General features: G+C 43.7%; 1 protein-coding gene across 2 annotated transcripts; it reads right to left on the bottom strand.

The window, feature by feature from the left end:
• Nucleotides 1–9,212: 9,212 nt before the first annotated feature.
• Nucleotides 9,213–18,265, bottom strand: IFNGR2 (interferon gamma receptor 2). 2 transcript variants are annotated; one of them, XM_053456633.1, is made up of 7 exons: nucleotides 18,099–18,265; nucleotides 15,448–15,580; nucleotides 12,949–13,124; nucleotides 12,343–12,494; nucleotides 11,775–11,916; nucleotides 10,861–11,012; nucleotides 9,213–10,278 (listed from the first exon to the last, which is right to left on the bottom strand). In XM_053456633.1, exons 1-7 carry the CDS (start codon nucleotides 18,169–18,171, stop codon nucleotides 10,123–10,125), a joined length of 984 nt encoding a protein of 327 aa, XP_053312608.1. In that variant the 5' UTR covers nucleotides 18,172–18,265; the 3' UTR covers nucleotides 9,213–10,122. The 2 variants fall into 2 exon arrangements, with proteins under 2 accessions (XP_053312608.1, XP_053312609.1); XM_053456634.1 differs by having other exon boundaries at nucleotides 15,451–15,580.
• Nucleotides 18,266–21,958: the final 3,693 nt, after the last annotated feature.

Here is a 21,958-nt window from a genome sequence, read left to right as displayed (position 1 = left end):
GGTCTTTGGGGTTAATTTACGGGCAGTTATGGTTTATGAGGTCTTTAGGGTTAATTTGCAGGCAGTTATGGTTGACAGGATGTTTAGTGTTATTTGAGGGGCAGTTATGGTTGATGGGGTCTTTAGGGTTAATTTAGGGGCAGTTATGGTTGACGGAGTCTTTGGGGTTAATTTAGGGGTAGTTATTGTTGACGGGGTCTTTGGGGTTAACTTAGGCGCAGTTTTGGTTGACGGGGTCATTGGTGTTAATTTAGGGGCCCTTATGGTTTACAGGGTCTTTGGGGTTAATTTAGGGGCAGTTATGGTTGACGGGGTGTTTCGGGCTAAATTAGGGGCAGTTATAGTTGACGGGGTCTTTGGGGTTAATTTAGAGGCATATATGGTTGGCGGGGTAATTAGGGTTAATTTAGGGACAGTTATGGTTGATTGGGTGTTTAGGGTTAATTTAGGGGCAGTTATGGTTGACAGGATGTTTAGTGTTAATTTAGGGGTAGTTATGATTGATGGGGTCTTTAGGGTTAATTTAGGGGCAGTTATGGTTCATGGGGTCTTTAGGGTTAATTTACAGGCAGTTATGGTTGGCAGGATGTTTAGGGTCATTTTAGGGGCAGTTATGGTTGATGGGGTCTTTAGGGTTAATTTAGGGGCAGTAATGGTTGATGGGGTCTTTGGGGTTAATTTAGGGGCAGTTATGGTTGACAGGGTGTTTCGGGTTAAATTAGGAGCAGCTATAGTTGACGGGGTCTTTGGGGTTAATTTAGAGGCATTTATGGTTTGCGGGGTAATTAGGGTTAATTTAGGGACAGTTTGGGTTGATTGGGTGTTTAGGGTTAATTTAGGGGCAGTTATGGTTGACAGGATGTTTAGTGTTAATTTAGGGGCAGTTATGACTGATGGGGTCTTTAGGGTTAATTTAGGGTTAGTTATGATTGACGGGATGTTTAGTCTTAATTTAGGGGTAGTTATGATTGATGGGGTCTTTAGGGTTAATTTAGGGACAGTTATGGTTGACGGGGTGCTTAGGGTTAATATACGGGCAGTTATGGTTCATGGGGTCTTTAGGGTTATTTTAGGGGCAGTTATGATTGATGGGGTCTTAAGGGTTAATTTAGAGGCAGTTATGGTTGACGGGATGGGTAGGGTTAATTTAGGGGCAGTCATGGTTGACGGAGTCTTTGGGGTTAACTTAGGAGCAGTTATGGTTTACGGGGTCCTTGGGGTTAATTTACGAGCAGTTATGGTTGACAGGATGTTTATGGTTAATTTAGCGGCAGTTATGGTTGACAGGATGTTTAGTCTTAATTTAGGGGCAGTTATGATTGATGGGGTCTTTAGGGTTAATTTAGGGGAACTTATGGTTGACAGAGCCTTTTGGGTTAATTCAGGGGCAGTTATGGTTGACAGGATGTTTAGTCTTAATTTAGGGGCAGTTATGGTTGACGGGTCTTTAGGGTTAATTTAGGGGCAGTTATGGTTGACGGGGTCTTTAGGGTTAATTTAGGGGCAGTTATGGTTGATGGGATCTTCATGGTTAATTTAGGGGCAGTTATGGTTGACGGGATGTTTAGTGTTAATTTAGGCGCAGTTATGATTGACGGGACGTTTAGTCTTAATTTAGGGGCAATTATGATTAATGGGGTCTTTAGGGTTAATTTAGGGGTAGTTATGATTGATGGGGTATTTAGGGTTAATTTAGGGACAGTTATGGTTGACGGGATGCTTAGGGTTAATTTATGGGCAGTTATGGTTCATGGGGTCTTTAGGATTAATTTACAGGCAATTATGGTTGACAGGATTTTTAGAGTTAATTTAGGGGCAGTTATGGTTGATGGGGTCTTTAGGGGTAATTTAGGGGTAGTTATGGTTGATGGGGTGTTTAGGGTTAATTTAGGGGACGTTATGGTTGATGGGTAGTTTAGGGTTAATTTAGGGGCAGTTATGGTTGGTAGCTTGGGGCCGTTATGGTGGATGGGGTGTTTTGTGTTTATTTATGGGCAGTTATGGTTGATAACTAGGGGCGGTTATGGTTTATGGATTCTTTAGGGTTTTAGGGGCAGTTATGGTCTTTAGGGTTAATATAGGGGCAGTTATGGTTGATGGGGTGTCTATGGTTAGTTTAGGGGCAGTTATTATTGATGGATTCTTTAGGGTAAATTTAAGGGCAGTTATGGTTGACGTGATGTTTCAGGTTAATTTAGGGGCAGTTATGGTTGACGTGATGTTTAGTGTTAATTTAGGGTAAGTTATGGTTGACGTGATGTTTAGTGTTAATTTAGGGGCAGTTATGATTGATGGGGTCTTTAGGGTTAATTTAGGAGCAGTTATGGTTTACGGGGTCCTTGGGGTTAATTTACGAGCAGTTATGGTTGACAGGATGTTTATGGTTAATTTAGCGGCAGTTATGGTTGACAGGATGTTTAGTCTTAATTTAGGGGCAGTTATGATTGATGGGGTCTTTAGGGTTAATTTAGGGGCACTTATGGTTGACAGAGTCTTTTGGGTTAATTCAGGGGCAGTTATGGTTGACAGGATGTTTAGTCTTAATTTAGGGGCAGTTATGGTTGACGGGTCTTTAGGGTTAATTTAGGGGCAGTTATGGTTGACGGGGTCTTTAGGGTTAATTTAGGGGCAGTTATGGTTGATGGGATCTTCATGGTTAATTTAGGGGCAGTTATGGTTGACGGGATGTTTAGTGTTAATTTAGGCGCAGTTATGATTGACGGGACGTTTAGTCTTAATTTAGGGGCAATTATGATTAATGGGGTCTTTAGGGTTAATTTAGGGGTAGTTATGATTGATGGGGTATTTAGGGTTAATTTAGGGACAGTTATGGTTGACGGGATGCTTAGGGTTAATTTATGGGCAGTTATGGTTCATGGGGTCTTTAGGATTAATTTACAGGCAGTTATGGTTGACAGGATTTTTAGAGTTAATTTAGGGGCAGTTATGATTGATGGGGTCTTTCGGGTTAATTTAGGGGCAGTTATGGTTCATGGGGTCTTTAGGGTTAATTTACGGCCAGTTATTGGTGACAGGATGTTTAGGGTCATTTTAGGGGCAGTTATGGTTGATGGGGTCTTTAGGGTTAATTTAGGGGCAGTAATGGTTGATGGGGTCTTTGGGGTTAATTTAGGGGTAGTTATTATTGACGGGGTCTTTGGGGTTAATTTAGGGGCAGTTATGGTTGAAGGGGTGTTTCGGTTAAATTAGGAGCAGTTATAGTTGACGGGGTCTTTGGGGTTAATTTAGAGGCATTTATGGTTTGCGGGGTAATTAGGGTTAATTTAGGGACAGTTATGGTTGATTGGGTGTTTAGGGTTAATTTAGAGGCAGTTATGAATAATGGGGTCTTTATGGTTAATTTAGGGGCAGTTTTTGGTTGACGCGATCTTTGGGGTTAATTTAGGGGCAGTTATGGTTGACGGGGTCTTTAGGGTTAATTTAGGGACAGATATGGTTGACGGGGTCTTTAGGGTTAATTTAGGGACAGATATGGTTGACGGATGCTTAGGGTTAATTTATGGGCAGTTATGGTTGACGGGGTCTTTAGGGTTAATTTAGGGACAGATATGGTTGACAGATGCTTAGGGTTAATTTATGGGCAGTTATGATTCATGGGGTCTTTAGGGTTAATTTACAGGCAGTTATGGTTCACAGGATGTTTAGTGTTATTTTAGGGGCAGTTATGATTGATGGGGTCTTTAGGGTTAATTTAGAGGCAGTTATGGTTCTCGGGATGTTTAGGGTTAATTTAGGGGCAGTTATGGTTCTCAGGATGTTTAGGGTTATTTTAGGGGCAGTTATGGTTGATTGGGTCTTTAGGGTTAATTTAGGGGCAGTTATGGTTGACAATGTCTTTAGGGTTATTTTTGGGGCAGTTATGGTTGACGGGGTCTTTAGGGTTATTGTTGGGGCAGTTATGGTTGATGGGGTCTTTGGGGTTATTTTAAGGATTTTTAAATAGAGTTGGGCGATGGCCAACTCTTTGCGCTCATCTTCATGTTCGGTTGAGGCAAATATTTACGTACATTCTTCATGTTTGTTTGTTTTTTATAAGGGGTAAATAAGAGCCCCCTGCCAGCGACCAATAGAGCCACTCGTACAGACTTTTAAAATTCTGGTGACAAAACTCTGGCAGAGGTGCTCCCTGCCGGCCACCAATAGAATCGATCGTACAGACCTTTAACTCCTGGCGGGAAACAGCACCAGAAGGGCTTTCTATATCCAACCGTTTGTGTCGGGGGGCACTTTACGGTGTAATTTGAAGTCTGTGTTGGAGTATCCAAAGGTTGTGCCAGAGAAATTTGATAAGGAGAGTCCCCTGGGGGGGGTTGGCGTCCTTTTCAATCCATGCCAGGTGGCCAGTGCTGGGTCATTTGCTGGGGTTGGCGAGCGATTGGATGTATTGTTGTGGTTCCTGGTGCTTTGGCAGTTTTGTGGCACATCCCCGACTGGGGTGGATAGATTTATGTCAATACTGGTATTTTGTTTCAAGTGACAGAGTTGGGTTAACAAAACATTTCGTGGTGCGGGGAATTAGGAAGGGGCGCTGTTTCCCCCGATTCTATGTGGTCCTTGTCAGCTGAACGTTTGCTGTGGTTGTGTGGGGGCTTTGGAAGAGGTGTGTGTGGACATTTTTGAAGCTGTGCTGTTTAGGGCAGAATTCGTGTTGGCCTTTTTTGTGGCCTTCTGGGTGTCTGTGTTGGTTAGCATGTGTAGGTCAGTACAAGGGGGGTTGGCAGTCTGAGAAGTGGTGTGTGGAGAAGGGGAGGTGTTGATGTGGCATCGAAGACCGATGTTTTTGGTAATGGCAAGCAAATCCGGGGGGATCCAGTTTGTCCAGGACATTGCATATGAGTGATTTTGGCTTAAGGGGTCTAGCGATGGGCTTGTGGTAGTAGCTTGCCAGGTAGCTGGGGTGGTGTGCAGTGTTATAACCATTGGTGGCAGGTTACTTTATGGGCATGGGTGCTGGAACCTCAGGTGGGGTATCATGGTATGCCCTCCCATAGGTGACATTTATGATTTGGCCCCAGTAGATCATGGCAGCTTTGAGGTGTTATGGTTTATGGGCTTTAATGTATGTAACCAGGTTAACGCACCTTTATGATTACATGTTGTGTGGCAATGGCTTTTGTAAATAAACTGTCTGTGGCCTCTTGAACCCACATCGTGTTTTTATGTGTTGACATTGGGCATGGCACAGCCCAGGAGTCGAGGCTACACCAGTCATGCAGTTATCTCTATCATCAGAATAATCACGTCTATAAATCTCTAAAAAAAAAAAAAAAAGACCTCGCTTTTTGCAAGATGAGATCGTTTTTTTAAAAAAACCTTGACTGTGCAACTCTATTAACTCCTAGGAGACGTTTGCATAGAGTTCTTCATATCTATGTCATTCTATCTATATCTATCCATGTAAGTAACTGCTATATATATATATATATATATATATATATATATATATATATACATATATATATATATATACACACACCGGTATATGAAAGTGGACCTATCATCCAGAAAGTGTGGATGACCAAGTTCACTGCAGGTAAACACAACCAGGGCCGGCCCTATAATGGGGCAGACTGGGGCAATTGCCCCAGGCGGCACTTTTGAAGGGGCGGCACTTTGCCGCCCCAAGTGCCGCTTTTTTGTCATCCGATGCGGCTACCGCCGCCGGTTTTAACACAGATTTAAATCTGTTCGGCTCTTCGTTCCACCCCCTTGAAGATGCGCCGTGACGCTCAAGGGGGCGGGCTCACGCAGAGCAGTTGCCCGTCACCGCGTGACAAGGAGAAGATCTCGAGGGAGAAGAGCACGTCAGTGGAAGAAGAAAAAGTAAGTATTTTAAAAAAAAAAAAAAAATTGAGGTGATAGACGGATGGATAGAGTCATGGAGAGACATATTCATGCCCCTAAAGCCGGCACCGAGACCGAACAGGGAGACTCGCCGCAGGACTGCTGAAAGGTAAGTACAAGGGGGGGGTTAAGGGTAGATAATAGGGAGGGAGAGGAAGGGTAGATAATGGGGGGGGCGGCAGGAACGGAGGGGGAGGAAGGGTAGATAAGGGGGGGCGGCATTTTAAAATTCGCCCCAGGTGGCATTTTGCCTTGGGCCGGCCCTGAACACAACACATTATATAGATATTACACTAGAAAATGTGTACTTATCTGAATGTTGCCAGTGCCTGGGTCATTCCTATACGGCTGCTCGGACGTACCTACGGGTTATTTTGTAGATGTAAGGTTCATCTTTATGGTGTTCTCGTTCATGTTTTCTTTTCACTGAGCTGATGTTCATTGAACTTCGGCTCCATGTCGACCGTTTACCTGCTAGAAAGAAGAACATAAAGTTGTAGAAGAAAAAGGAGGTTAAAATAATAATTGAAAGTAAAGTTGAATAAGTGTGAGGTTAAGCAGCTATAAGTAATGCATGGGTATGATGCAATTGTCTCATTATTACTTAAATCATATCCTGTAGGCATCTTAACACAAGGTGTATACTGAAAAACTGCTAACGAGTCTATACCCTGCGATCAATCTGCTTCAAAATCCTAATAGGCCATTACCATAAAGACTAGAAAAGCTTATTAAAGGTTTGTCTGTCGTGTTTTATTGGATTAAACCATTAGAGCGGACAATAAAATGATTGATCTGCTGAGGTTTATTTGCTTAACATATTGGAGAGTGCAATTACTATTACTGCACTATTAACCTCACCCTATATGATTATCTGTCCTTTATTAATGCTAATATTCTTCATACTACCCCTCCCTATCTTAACAATACATTAACCTCTCATACCTGCCTCTTACAGTCCATTAGTTTATCATTAATGTACCTATCATCCGTTCTATTCATTTAAAAAAATCATATTGAGATCATATATTAATCCCTGAAACTCCCAACTCTCTTACCAGTCGCAGGTCACACGTGAGTACCGGATGCCGTGCTGCTCCAAGATGGACGGGGTGAAGTGTTTGTCGAGGATACATATGATGTAAGTCATGTAGAGATGTATCCAGGCGTGTAAGGTAAGTGAGCTGCATGGCTGTAGGTGTCTGTCATTCCTGTGAACGAGAAGCCACAGCTACCAAAACAGCTTTGTTGCATCATACAGTGAGGGTGTTACTGTCACTATAGCAACTGGTTGTTATGTTTATAAACAATATTTGTAATGCTTCTCCACAATCCCTTTTTTAATACATAACCCCCTTTTTTTTACCCCCTGTGCAGGCCCTGATTGGCCATAGTGTACAATGCATATAGATGTATTGAGAAAAAGAAAGAAACAAATAGGAACATGTAATAAAATGTTTCAGTTATGTAACTTTTCACCTTTTTCCTCGTGTTTGGACCCATAAGTGGTGCCACCCTCCGCTAAACACTCCCACTTCACTTGGACCATATTGGTTATAGTCATTTGTTTTAACCCACCTTTAGGGAAATTCAGTTTCCTGTGGGCAGAGTGGGTGCTTCTTGAAAGCTCCACCCACTTCCTGTTTTTGCGCCAAGTTGCATGCAAGGAGAAAGTTCAAATCTTTTTAATTAAAATCCACTATATGGAGTTATTACATGACATATAGACTGTCTGATATGTTAATAATTAGTGACAGGTTTTATTTTGGCACTTTAAGGAGGGAGAAAAGTTTAACGTTTTCACATTACGTTTTTTTTTCCTATTTTTCCTTAATTCTCCCCAAACTGAAGATTGGTCAGATGGTCAAATTATGCTACAAAACTATACCGGTTTGTTACGCTAATACTATTCCAAATACAAATGACCAAGTGAATAGTATCAAAAAGCAGAGAGATCAGGAAAAGCGAAACATAAAATACAAGAAACCGACTCATCTGATGAACGGCCGCCCCGCAGCGTACTACCCCTTATGGAAACGAGTTAAATTATTTTGCCCCTGACTGAGGGCAGTTATTCCGCATGACCCGTACTGTAATAACCCATAATATTCCAAGGGACACCAAACCACCTGTCACATCATAAAACAGTAGGATGTCTGCGTGTTGGTGGTGGTGGTGGAGGTCTCAATGGTCTCTTGTAGTTCCTGCAGATTGGAGCATTTATTGTTTAATCATGGGAGACTCCTGTGCCAATTAAGACATGATTTTTGCACCTCTGGTATACCTACTTTTGTGAGTTGATGGATTTCATTATCGTTATGTGTTCACATTATTTAAATAATATATTCATATACATTTTGTGTGTTTTTTGGGGGGAAAGGAAGAATTGGAGGGTGGGGGGGCTGCCACATTGTAGTGCCAAAACCCCACGTGTGCGTTAAAACAAAGCAAGACTTTCATAGCGGCAGGAGAGAGCAACTGCACACAAAATCAGATTGCAGGAAGCGGGGGCTAAATGGCAGCCCCCCCTTCTATGGTTCTCCCATGATGCTCAGCTAATATCCCAAAATAAAGGTCTTACAGGGGTCACTCAGCATTTGGACAGCTCTCTTTTAGCCATTTACTCGGCACAGTTCACTATCTTACTTTGTTACATGGTATGTAAAGGTATTGTCAATACAAGTCACAATGCATATACAGTATATATATATATATATATATATATATATATGTGTTGTATCAATGGTTGAAAGCAATGTGTGTCTGCAAATGACAACGATTAAGTTTTATTTTTCCCTTGTTCTGTGTCAGATGAGCCAAAAAAATGCTTAACATTGTGTGTGTGTGTGGGGGGGGGGGTTACACTAAAGGGAGAATTTAAAGACTTTGTGTTTTTAACTCCTTGACTTCACTTTACATTATGAAGCACCAACCCCAGTGGGCTTGGCTGGCCCTGTATAATGTATAATGTATAATGTATAGTTCAATCAGCGAGCTTTCTTTTGACTCATTGCATTCTACATAATACAAGCCAGTTCTATTCTTCACATTGGAACCACCCTATAAATTACTATATCACGGCTCAGGAGGATAAGAAAGCCTACAACACATTAATGTGGTTAATTGGGTCATATGGGTGCAGCTGATCAGCGATCGAGCTTTACAATTTTTTTTTTTTCTGTGAAGAATGTAAAAAAAAAAAAAAAAAAGTAAATAAATAAATATGCACCCATATGACGCAAATAACCGCAAACGCACTCGAGGTTAGAAATTATGTTGCTTGTCTCCATCAATGTGTTCATAAATGACATCAGAAAAACATAATTTAGGAGTAAATTAGACTCTGATTTTCTTCACACGGTTTAATAAAGAATAAAATCTATTTCAGATGACAGCTTAATTTACATAAATAAGTTAAACCAACTATATTCAATGACAGCAGCAGAAGGAGAATGTTAAAGGTGCTTTAAAGTGAGTGAGCTTGGCATGTTAAAGAAGCAGTAACACTTCTTTATTGGGGGGGCGGATTTTTGTACAAAAGATCAATGTACTGATCACTGGCGTAGAGCTTTACAATTATATTCTGCATTTGCAATGCAGCTTTCGTACTACAGCTTTGACATAAGCGGTACGTCGTCATACACAAAACATATTAAAATATAAAAGCACCAGTCCTATCATAGATCCCCGGGGTGCTGCTGGAACCCTGATTGGTTCATCTTGCGTAGTTCGGGATCTTAGCCGTCACAGTCCCATCAAAAGATCACATACGAAACAGGTTCCTCTCCAAATACAGACAAGCAGTTTGGCGTTTGCAAAAAAAACCTGATATGAGGCACACCGGTCTGTAGTCACCATACCCTCCTTCCACTTTTGTGATTTATTTTATTAGTTACCAACAGTTCAACTAATGCACCTTTTGGATGCAAAATAGGTCCCCGTCCGTGTCTCTTTGAACAAATGTCAAAATCACAAGGTAGTTACTACTTTCACAAAGAAGCATGATGGAAATGATGAAATAAAAAAAAATGCATAACTGTGCATGGGGTGAACAAATATTCTATTTCTTAGAGTCAAATTTAAACCCCTGAGCAAAATGTAGCTGTGTCATTTTTATTTCTTAGCGTTGTCCCGGAATCCGCAATGGGTTGCTACTCATCAACGTATTTGAGCTGATGCTCCATGGCTTATGTGAGCCCTATGAGATGAACACCCAATATCAACGTCTTAAGGCTCTGATAGCTAAATGGGTCCTCCTCATGTCTTTTCGGACAAACTGCTGTCTTCTGGAAAGGTATGGCTGCTCTCCTGTAGGACTTCGATCTCGACAACGGAGACGTGATCGCTGTTAGCCTCCGCCGGCTTAGATTCACTCTCCTCCTCGTGGTCCAAGTCATTATGATCTTCAAAATACTATAAACAGGGAAAAGCAACGTTACATAGAACAGGAGCTCATACCTAATTTATGCGGGAACCATGTGTTTCTGTTATTCTATTCGTACATGAGCTAAAAAAAAAAAAGATTGACAATTTATTAAACTGCTATTTTAAGTAAAAAGCAGCGTTTTGAATGACTTCAGTGAACCAGTTGGATGAGATTCTGATTCGTGGTATGTGAAACTTGTTGAACATGTAGCTCAGTATGCCACATACAGCTCTCATTCACCAACACCATATGATCCATCATGTTTAACCCCTTAAGGATAATGGGCGGTCCCTAAACCCTTTGAAAACAATGCATTTTAAGCCCGTACATGTATGGGCTATGTCATTAAGGGGTTAAAAGCTGGCGAGTGTATAGACCATCTGCTAATTTGTTCTAAAGTATGTTAATTGTGTATATTTATATTTATTTACAAAAAAAAAACCATTAAGCGGTGATATTCCGTGGGTCAACAGTGCCAGCCACCTATGGATCTTCCCATCTCCTCTATTTACTAATCTCTTGTAGCACACGGAGCCCCGTCTCTGGGTATAGGATAATCGCGCACTCACCTGCTGTATGTGAACGGGTATTTGCAGCGGCGCGTACAACCAGCTCTTGATAATCGCGTGATGTTCGTACATCACATAGGAGATCCCCGCAATAACAATACACAGACCGGCAACGGACACAAACAGCGCTATGCTTCCTCCAGTAGTCAAAGCTGAAGTATACGGATAAAAAACATATAAACATCGGTTATAAGCAAAGATCTATAAAATACCACAACTGAAAGGTATAAACGGAATGAAAAAAAAAAAATAATATTTTTAGTCTAATCATTTTATATATGTTTTTCTTTTTTTTTTTTTACCAGGATTAGTAAAACAAATTGTTTCCTTGTGAAATGTGGCTGGATCAGCTCCCCACCAGTCCCATCTTGTTGCCATCATTTTAAAGTAAAATCAGCGAGGACATTAGTGTAAATACACTCTGTCCATTTTACACACGCGTGTGCCCATACACGTGTGTGGAGCAGGCGCGCACACGCACTCCATGTGTATTCTCAGTGGTCAGCTTCAGCATTTAATCTTATGGCAATCAATCCATACCAAGCCCGTATGACCCTGGGGAAAGTTATAGCAGCTCCGATAAGCCATACCCTGCCCTCGCATGAATGGAAAAGAATCAAAATATGTACGATTTATTGTTCCAATGACAATTATAACATACGGGGAGATGTTAAGGGCAATAGAAAGAGCGAGTTTACTATTCCCAGCATCGCCAGAGGGCTATTACAGTACAAGTGAAAGCAAAGGCTTGTCTATGCATAAGACATGCTTAAGGAGTGTCTTTTCTTGTACTCTCTTCTAATTTACGATAAATCATATGAATAAAAAGTCAGAAGACGTTACTCAATACCCTACGTGGTGTCATCACTAAAAGGCGAGCGTTGTTGGAAAATGTCTCATTGGAGTCTCGTTACCTGGACCAGTTGGCTGTGCGCAAACAGTTTCACTTTTTTCGCCTGTGATATCTTGTGTAAACACGGTCACTTCTACGCAGTATTCGGTCCAAGGTTTCAGATCCGCGAGTCTTGTGGATGTTTGAAAAGTAGGTTTCGTTTGCTAAATAAAGAAAACATAAGAAGGCATAAAAAAAAAATCTCGTAATAGCACATGGTTGCAAAAAGTAGTCTAGGATAAGCTAAACTCTTAATGGCCTACCAGCTCACGGCTCTGCTAAGCACGGGTAAGTGAAGCTAGAAGTTTTATTGGAGACTCATCTTAAGTCGCTACATCCAAGATGGCGGAGCATTATTCCCACATTCAGCTATTCAGGCTCTACAGCGGAACTTTATATTAAACGTGGCCATAAGTGATGTTACGTAGCAGGTAACTTTATCTGTTCATACGAGAGAGTCTTGCTCAGAGGGATTCGCTGATTCTGGGAAGAACGCGTTGCAAAACCCACCGCCCTGCCCCCAACACTCTATGGCAGCCATTAGAGAGCCTTTCTCTTTACCGACACAACGTGGAAAGTCCATGTCTTACCTTCTGATCAGAACCTTTCATCCAGTAACTCAAGTTATAACATACAGTCCAACGATGCTGCCTTCGCAAAGGGTCTTGAAATGTAACGTACAACGAATAATGCTCTTCTTTATACGCAGATAATGTTAGAGAAGTCACGGGTCCTAGAATGGCTGCAGCGAAGCAAGACATTGGGCATGAAAATGTGCATTAGACTGCTTGTGTGCTGCGTGCTTGTATTCAATGTGTGCAAAATGTAAAGAATGAATCACACCTTACGTACAATCTATACACTAATAAAGGTAAAGCTATACTTATGGTCATTTTCAGCTACAATATTTACCCTATACATTTCTAACATGTCTAGCTCAATGCATAGGCCAAATATCTCATCCCTTAAAGATCTGTCATTTTAACAGCCGGTGAACTCTGTAGGGAAATTAATATATAGGCTGTAGTTCTAAAGCCATATTCAAGACTTTACAATGTATAGAAATGTCTATGTTGGATTAAAGGTATAGTTCAAGAAAACATGTACAGAGAGCCAGCCTTGTATTGCGAAATGCATAGGCAAAGTTGGAGTGAAGCATCAAAGCAGCCCTAGATGTCATAAATCTATTTTCTTACTGTTTTTGGTTGCTTGAAACACAGGCGTTTGGACCCAGTTTGAGGTCAGATCTCCCTGCTGGGCTTGGACTCGTAATATAACTTTCCAGGTATCTCTTACTTCTTCAGTAAAGTCACAAAGTGTCTGGGTTACGTTGACACACAGGTCAGTATACTCATCGTCGTCATCTGCAAAACTTCAATGAAACATCGCTACTCAGGTCAAAATACACCAGCAACACATTCAGAATACGTCACAACCTCATTAAATATGAGAGGGAAGTTTCTGGCTCGGGATCACCACCCTCGCGGGCTATGACATCATATGGCGCACAGTCTATAGAGGCTGTGCTGAGCCTCCCTAGGCCAGGATGTGGCAGATATTTAGGAGAGACCTAAATACATAGGGTTATCATATGGAATTAAAGTACCGTATTTGCTCGATTATAAGACAAGGTTTTTTTCAGAGCAAATGCTCTGAAAAATACCCCTCGTCTTCTAATCGGGGTCGTCTTCTAATCAGACCTCAAATAGAGGTCTGATTAGGAGACTAAGATCCAGATCCCCCGCACCGCTGCAGGGGACCTGGATCCTCCTGTCCCCCCCCCCCCATACACACACTTACCGGTGCTTCCTGCTGTGTTGCCGGGGCAGCGGGTTGACGTCTACGCGATCCGCGTAGACAACGTCCGCTGCAGCCGGAAGGAGGTGTGGCTAGCAGCGGGGGTTGTCTGCGTCCGTCGCAAAGACCTTCCCCGACTGTCAGAGATCAGAGCTCTGATCTCTGACAGCCGGGGAAAGTATACGCGACGGACGCATACAAACCCCCGCTGCCAACTCCACCTCCTTCCCGCTGCCGCGGAAGGCGACGTCAACCCGCTGCCCCGGCTGGAAGCACCGGTAAGAGAGGGCTGAGAGGGGTGAGAGAAAGAGAGAGTGTGTGTGTGTGTGTTAGTTAAATGGGGGTATAGGGTGTGTGTGTGTGTGTTAAATGGGGGCATAGGGCATTTCTGGAGTGGCGTTAAGGGGGCATTTAATAGAGCACTCTGCCTCCTGAAATGCCTTATACCTCCCTATATGGCACTCTGCCCCATAATATGCCTTTTAACCCCCTAAATGCCAGAGTGGCATATAGGGGTATAAGGCATTTCTGGAGGCAGAGTGCTCTATACAATGCCTTTTAACTCCCTTAATGCCACTCTGCCTCCTGAAATGCCTTATACCTCCCTATATGCCACTCTGCCCCATAATATGCATTTTAACCCCCTAAATGACAGAATGGGATATAGGGGTATAAGGCATTTCTGGAGGCACATAGGGGGTCAAAAGGCATACCATGGGGCACAGTGGCATATAGAGGGTTAAAAGGCATATCATGGGCCACAGTGCCATATTGGAGTGGCAAGCCTGGGGGCAGATGTGCGTAACTGGGGGACAGGTTGGAAAATACAAGAAATAAAAACAAAAAAAAATATTTTTCTCAATCATAGCTTTTATTAAAAAAAATAGTTTACATGAATTAACATTTACTGGTAAAACTTTTTTCCTTTGGGGTCGTCTTATATTCAGGCTTTTTCTTTTTTTCCTAAGTTAATATTTAGATTTTGGGGGGTCGTCTTATAATCGAGCAAATACGGTACATCTCTCAAAAAAATTACAAGATGTGCTAGAAACTGTATAAGAGAAAAATGTATAAAATTTAAAATCTTAAATCCACCCCCCCACTCCCCCCAAAAAAACATGGCTGCCAGGTGGGCTGTATGCACACTTGCAAAGCTCTCTATTCAGCATTTTGATATTGAACAGACGGCTGTCTGGTTACGCGCATGCGCTTGCAGTACACAGGTAGCCATATTGTAAAACTCCTAAGAGCTCTCAGAGTTCAGGTCACTAGATTATATACGTTTTATAAATGTCCTTGTTTTTGAAAGAAATGCAAATTTCATGGCCAAATGTATATACAATACCGTTCAAGCGTTTGGGGTCACTGAGTTGTTTTCATGGAAAACAAGGACACTTCTGGCTGTAACATAATTGCAAAAAGGGTTTTCTAACCATCAACTAGCCTTTTAAACTTAAACGTGGATCAGGGAACACAACGTGACATGGGGACACAGGAGTGATGGGAGCGATAAAGGGCCACTGGAACACAGGAGTGATGGGAGTGATAAAGAGCCATTGGAACACAGGAGTGATGGGAGTGATAAAGGGCCATTGGAACACAGGAGTGATGGGAGCGATAAAGGGCCATTGGGACACAGGAGTGATGGGAGTGATAAAGGGCCATTGGGACACAGGAGTGATGGGAGTGATAAAGGGTCTCTGTAGACTTATGAAGAGATTCAGCCGTTTCCACCTACAATAGTCATTTACAACATTAACCCCGAGTGCGCTGGATTTCTGATCCATTTTATGTTATTTTCATGGACAAAATGCGCTTTTCCTTCAAAAACAAGGACATTTCTAAGTGACCCCTAAACACCAAAAATACGGTTATAAGCTGGTAAGGCAAATACTTACTACTTATACTGCGCTGTGTACGTTGTGGGCCGATCATCCAGCACACGCACGGGGTCCCACCTCAGCTCCTTCTCTAGGTTGTAGGAGTGAATTTTTACATTCTCCGGGGCAGGCAATTGCCCCAAAAATTCATCTAAAAGAAAGAAGTAACACGGTCGGTACCTATCCCAATGTGCTTGTAAAGTACCTATTACAATGTGGATATCATTTTGTATATTTTGATCCTCTCGGCGTTAGGTAATCTTTGACATCTCCAGACATCAAATATTCTAGGCTGCTTTTTTCTTTTTTTAGCTCAAATATATTATACAGGAGAAACTTTACCCCCCCCAGTGCAAAATGAGTAGGGGCTCAAACCCAAGGCCCCACATACAGAACCACAGCTACTAATTAGGGATACGGCGACCCCTCCATCCCTACGTAGCCGAAGCCAGAGGTAGAGGGCAAGATCTTCTAGGGATCCCACAAACAGAGGAACTTCTGAAATCTTCAAGGGGGGGGCAGAAACCCAGAGGCTATCTCACCTCCACCGACAAAAAAACGAGTCTTCAGAGACCCTGTCAGAGCGAAGAACAAAAACTAATCCAAGCTAGCCATCAGGGAAAAGTGGATTCCGTGAATGTGAAGAAACCCGTTCTGGTCCCAAAGAGAAAAGCCATTGTAGAGCTCATGGGGGCTGATAATTTATCCACAGCCATTCCCTCTCCCAGTCTTGGTTACCATATGGAAACATCTCCCGGTGTAGTACGTCGGCACCGTCTCGTACGGCGGAGTCTACCTACAGGGATAGGAAACCTCTGCCCCGCGTAGTTTGGCACCAAAGCGAGCCGGGATAGAAACAAAAACAAGATGACGAAGAGGGAAATGATTCCGCAAATAACCCAGGGGCTAATTGTCTAGCTTTACGTAGAACTGTCCCAGCACATGGGTTGATAAATTTGATTTCCATTAAGAATTTTTGTGTGATTTTGTTGTCAGCACATTCAGCTATGTAAAGACGCAAGTATGGTCATACGATTAGTTCATTCATTCAGATGTAGGATGTGTAATCTTAGTGTTCCCTTTAATTTTTGGAGCAGTATATATATATAGCCTCCTCTCCTTCCTCTCCTTCCTCCGAAGTTCCCAGCATCAAACAAACAATTCAGCGAACTGCAGCGACGCCAACAAACCATGAAAGGAGAAGTGGTAGAGCCTGTGATGAAATATTTCTCACTACAAAGGGCTTTGGAGCCAGCGGATGGTAATGATCTTGTGCTAGAATACATATGATTGCTGAGCTCGCCCTTTAAATGATCATTTTTTGTCCCCTTGTAAATGCATGGCGGGGATTCGTCGGGTCTGCCCCTTTCCTTGCCGCCCCCAAGCTCCTTGGCCTGCCGGAAAGCGTCTCCCGCTTGCGGTGGACATGCGCGATCTACTCACAAGCAGCCAGATTTCTTTACTTAATAGAGAAGAAAGTATCGGCACCTCGTTCCTAATGCAGTAGTTCCATTGGACCATTCTGTCCAGTTCAGCAAACGAATAACGGCGAGAACAAAATTGGCAGATCCGACCGGCCCTGATCAAGTATACAGAAAACAAGCACAAAAATGATCCAGTTAGGATATAGCTGTAGCTTAACTCCTTCATGACCAAAGGTTTGTAACACCCTAAAAAGCCAGAGCTTTTGCTCGGTTACCATTCTCCCGAACCCCGCCAACTAGTCCCCCCCCCGGTGCTCTGATTGTATCATGACTAATCGATACCCTTGGGGACTACTAATTTAAATTTTGTTTTTGGAAGAGGTAGAAACTTTGCTATTTTTAGACATTCAGAACACAATGCCTGCCGATGACACAGCGAAAAGAAAAAAATCTCCGCTATGCTAAATACCCCCGGGCGCCATACCTGGAAATTTAATTTAAAAAAAAAAAACTGGTTTTATTACAGGTTCTGCAGTTTACAAGATTCTTAGAAAAATTTTTCACAGGAAAGTGTACACCTGAAGTAACCAAAAAAGCAATTACACCCTTTGAGTGCCAGGCGCCAGTGGGGTATGACACCTTACAGCACATGAAGGGTTAATATGAAATAGCCACACAGGAGTTGCAATACAAGTGCTAGTGTAAACAGCTTCTACCTTCTCGTAACAATAACCCAACAGATCATAATAATAATAAAACAAATATATCGCCGGTCATCAAAGGGTCATTACACAGACATCCCCCTCCCCGTCCCATCACACCTACTCTCATCACCCTGTTCCAATTTAATCAAACGAGTGCTTTATTAATCCGTGCAGGACGCTCCTGCCTGTACAAGGAGGGTATATAATGTAAACAATCGCAAACAACAAGAAAACTATCAGCATGTCAGGAATCGATACGGCCTCCAGCCAATCAGCTCTATCGATCCTTTATTAATCACACAGATCTATAATATATGATGCAGGAACACTAATAAACCTTCATAACGGACAGTTACTCCATTACGTCATAAGATACCCCTCACTGTGTAATGCGCTACAGTACTGGTCATCAGTGGCCCTGTATTAGCCCTAAAGCCATGGGATGTGGCTGAGGATGATGGGAGTCGCCTCTATTCATAACAAGGGCACCGCGTATGTTAAAGGGAAGCGGAGTCGGCAGTCGGTTTACTTGGCGCAGTACCTGCCAGCAGGACGGGCAACAGCCCCAGGAGGAGCAGGATCAGCGATGCGGGGTCGGGGGTACAGCGCCTCATCTTGTGTCCGGTCCCCCCATGGCTCCGAGATGTACCCCGAGAACAGGACGCGAGCTCCTAGGCCAACGATAGCAGGAACGCAGCAAGCAAGCGCCTCCCCAGTCCACCACGCTGCTGCTGGCAGGGGACTTCCCACGCAGGGTGACTCACGCGTGACGTGCGCTGCCATCAGGATGCCTGTGCCGTGCGATAAGGGAGCTTGCAGCTGGCCGACCACCGGTCACCGGGTTATTAGGGGTCTTCTCAACTACCCTGAGCCGGGCAGATCCCCTGCATGTATTAATATAAAAAAAATGGGGCGGAATAAATAGAGTGAAGTTAACGGAACTTTTTATGTGCGCTTTTATCACGATTGATTGATATGTATATATACAGGCCCGGACTGGGACAAAAAATAGGCCCGGTCATTTAAGCCTGAGCAGCCCATATTTATTTATTTATTTATTGTTAAAGCCCACCCGTACCATCTTTGCATTTAATCATTCACACAAATCATTAACACATTCATTTATGCAGTCTCACAAATCATTCAAGCAATTCATCCTCACGTGAATTCATTAATTGTCATACGCATTCACACAATTCATCCACACATTTATTCATTCATTCTCATACGCATTCACACTACCCCCTCCCTTAATCTTATCTGCCCCTTCTCACTATGTAACCCCCTTCCCCACCTCTCAATATGTACCGCCTCTATCTTTCCCCTCTCCCCCTTTCTCACTATCTAACCCCCCTCTGCCCCTTCTCACTGCACCCCCCTCTGCCCCTTCTCACTGCACCCCCCTCCCTCACCCTACTTACCTTGTTACCAGAGCAAGCAGCAACTGCGACCGCGCCTGTGCCAGGGCAGGATTGACTTAGGGGCTGATGGAGCTGCAGCTCCAGGCCCCCACCTTAAAATAGGCCCAGTCAGGACTGGACTGACTGGTCCTATATGGCCGCATTAACGCAGAGCCCCTTAAGCCCGCCGCAACTACCCCCTCCTAACTATCTACCCTCTCCCTCTTTGAAGTTCACTTACCTTTCAGGAGTCCTGTGGTGGGGGTGCAAGGCCTCTGCCTCCCAGCTCTGCCACTGTATGGAACAGTATAGAGTGATGGGAGTTATGATGTACTTTTAGAGCATAATTAGATCATGAAAAAGACATTGGAAATGGTACAGCATAACACCCATCACTCTCACACATATACCAATCCAAACACATATACCAATCCACACACATATACCAATCCACACATATAGCAATCCACACACATATAGCAATCCACACATATATACCAATCCACACATATATACCAATCCACACACATATACCAATCCACACATATATATACACCAATCCACACATATATACACCAATCCACACATATATACCAATCCACTCTCACTGAATGTTTTCCTACCTTTCCTCCTTACAGCTCCTTTTCCTCCTCTTCGCTCCTCTTCTTCAGTTCTTCTGTCTTCTCTGTCTTCTTCCGGGTCAGAGGGCACGGACAGTGGTGGGCGCGGCTTCAGTGTTGTGCGCCGGGATCTGACAACAAACCCCGGCGCACAGCAGCTGTTGCCGCGCGGATCACAAGGGAGCGGTATCGGAGGTCTTTAACAGACCTCCGGCTCCCTTGAGTGATTTTAAGCCGGGTTGAACGCGGCTTAAAATCACTCAAGGGAGCCGGAGGTCTGTTAAAGACCTCCGATACCGCTCCCTTGCGAGCCTGCTCCTCCAGCGGCGGACATTACTGTCCGTCTCTGGAGGGGTGCCGGGTGCCGCAAATTGGCACCCCCTGATGAGCGGCACCCGGTGCAGACCCCCCTTGTCGCGCCCCCTGGAGCGTGGCGCCCTCTGCGGTCGCACACCCCAAAGGCCGGCCCTGCTCTAAGGGGCCGGGAAGCCCCCACCAGGGCCGGCCTTAGGGGTCTGCGGCCGCACAGGGTTTAAATTAAAACATCAGGGTTTTTTTTTTCAACTTTATTTAACATCCTCCATGTTAAATAAAGTTAAAAAAAACTTTATTTAACATGGAGGATGTTAAATAAAGTTAAAAAAACCCGATGTTTTAATTTAAACCCTGTGCGGCCGCAGACCCGTAAGGCCGGCCTTGGTGGGGACTTCCTGGCCCCTTAGAGTGGCGGACCCGGTCGCAGTTGCGGCGGGCTTAAGGGGCAGGTGCCCCTTATGCCCTGCGTTAATGCGGCCGTAGGTAGGGTAGGGGCCTGGAGCTGCAGCTCCATCAGTCCCTAAGTCAATGCGGCCCTGCCGTGGCCCGGCCCACCGGGCAAATGCCCGGTGTGCCCGATGGCCAGTCCGGGCTTGTATATATATATATATATATATATATATATACACACAAATATACATTTATATAGATTATTTTATAAATTAATTTATATTATATCGTATATTATATAAATTTACATATATGTAAACATATGAAAACAATGTATTTTATCAATTATTAATTTATAAATCCCGTTCCCTGCTGTTTCTATGCACATTATTGGGGTTTTTAGGACTGTAGAACCCTGTGATACCCTCATACCCAGCAAACATTCCGAGCTCCTGGAAAAGAGGGGCATCAGGGGAGGAAAAAGGGACACCTGAGAACAGGGACGGGCAGGCCTGGGGGGCAGTTGTCTCCATGGCTGGTCCGACTTGGATAGGCCTTGTTGTGGAGGCAGAAGCGCAGTAAGGGTGAGAGGTGTGATGGAGTGCGTATGTTTTAGTGTAAATATGTGTAAGAGTGAGTGTATGTTGGTTATCCGGGTGAGAGGGCGGCATCCCGGGGGCCAGAGGGCCACTCAGTTGTAACTGCTTTCCACCCTCATGTCACAGGGCACGCTGGGTGGGATCTAAAGTGAAGATCCAATCATATACATGCCTGGGAAGCTCCGGGTCGCCACATGCATCCACCTGTAGGTGGAAACGCCCACTGACATTAGCAGGAGCTCCCCCGATGCCAGCAGGACCGCCCACCGATGTCAGCGGGCCACACCCACGAGTTCTAAGGTATGATCATAGATGTTGTTACTAAAGCCCTCCCTGGCGTGATGCAGAGACGTGATTTCTATAGGTGGACTTCGACAGAGAAGCTGTTATTTTAATGAGGGGATATATATATATATATATAGAGAGAGATGGATAGGTGATATAGTTATATAGCGAGATGCTGTTTATTTTAACGTGTTTTCTCTTTAGTTATAGTGTCCTAGAGAAAAAAACAGGAAGTCGAAGTGTTACATCATGCAGTAGTTTCCTGGCAGCTGCATTGGTAACATCATCTTTGTAAGGCTCGTTGTTGACCTGAGAGTTTTCAGACGTATTTAGCAATGAATTATTTTCCTTTAACGTGAAGTAAAACAGCCGTATACGTAGTACCCGTACTCCTGTTTGATATGACCATTGGCCATAAAGTGGATTTTTCCTCTGTAACGGGACAGGCTATGCTATGAGGCGGCCGCCCGTCCTCGGTTGCGCGTCTCAACTTTGTTTCGTGTGACATTTTTGTGTAAGCTGCAAAATGAACTCAAAGACGTTCCTCGCCTGTCATTGGGTTTCGTATGGATCCTTTCCAGGATCTCAACCAGAAGAAGAAGCTCGGTGCCCGATGTGTTGTATTAAGGATGCTTTGTGGTTTGTCAGGAACCGCCTGATCTTGAGAAGGGAACATGTCACCGTCCGAGACCGTCTCAGGCTGATCCTCAGCTTGCTCAGAGACTACTCCATCATTGACGGTCTCAAGGAGGAGCATTACTCGTTAGTTGCCACTCTCCTGATCCCCCAACC

This window comes from Spea bombifrons, chromosome 2 (assembly GCF_027358695.1).
Source record: "Spea bombifrons isolate aSpeBom1 chromosome 2, aSpeBom1.2.pri, whole genome shotgun sequence".
Lineage (NCBI taxonomy): Eukaryota > Metazoa > Chordata > Amphibia > Anura > Pelobatidae > Spea > Spea bombifrons.
The sequence above is the reverse complement of the archived record's forward strand: the minus strand, read 5'-3'. Positions and strand labels throughout refer to the sequence as shown.

What these genes read in the sequence shown, in the direction of transcription:
- IFNGR2 (XM_053456633.1), bottom strand. Translation starts at nt 18,171, where the DNA reads ATGAGGCGCTGTACCCCCGACCCCGCATCGCTGATCCTGCTCCTCCTG. An exon ending in TACACAGCGCAGTATAAGTA is followed by an intron (nt 13,125 to 15,447) that starts GTAAGTATTTGC and finishes GTTTCATTGAAG; the next exon opens with TTTTGCAGATGACGACGATG. An exon ending in GTTTCAAGCAACCAAAAACA is followed by an intron (nt 12,495 to 12,948) that starts GTAAGAAAATAG and finishes GCTTCGCTGCAG; the next exon opens with CCATTCTAGGACCCGTGACT.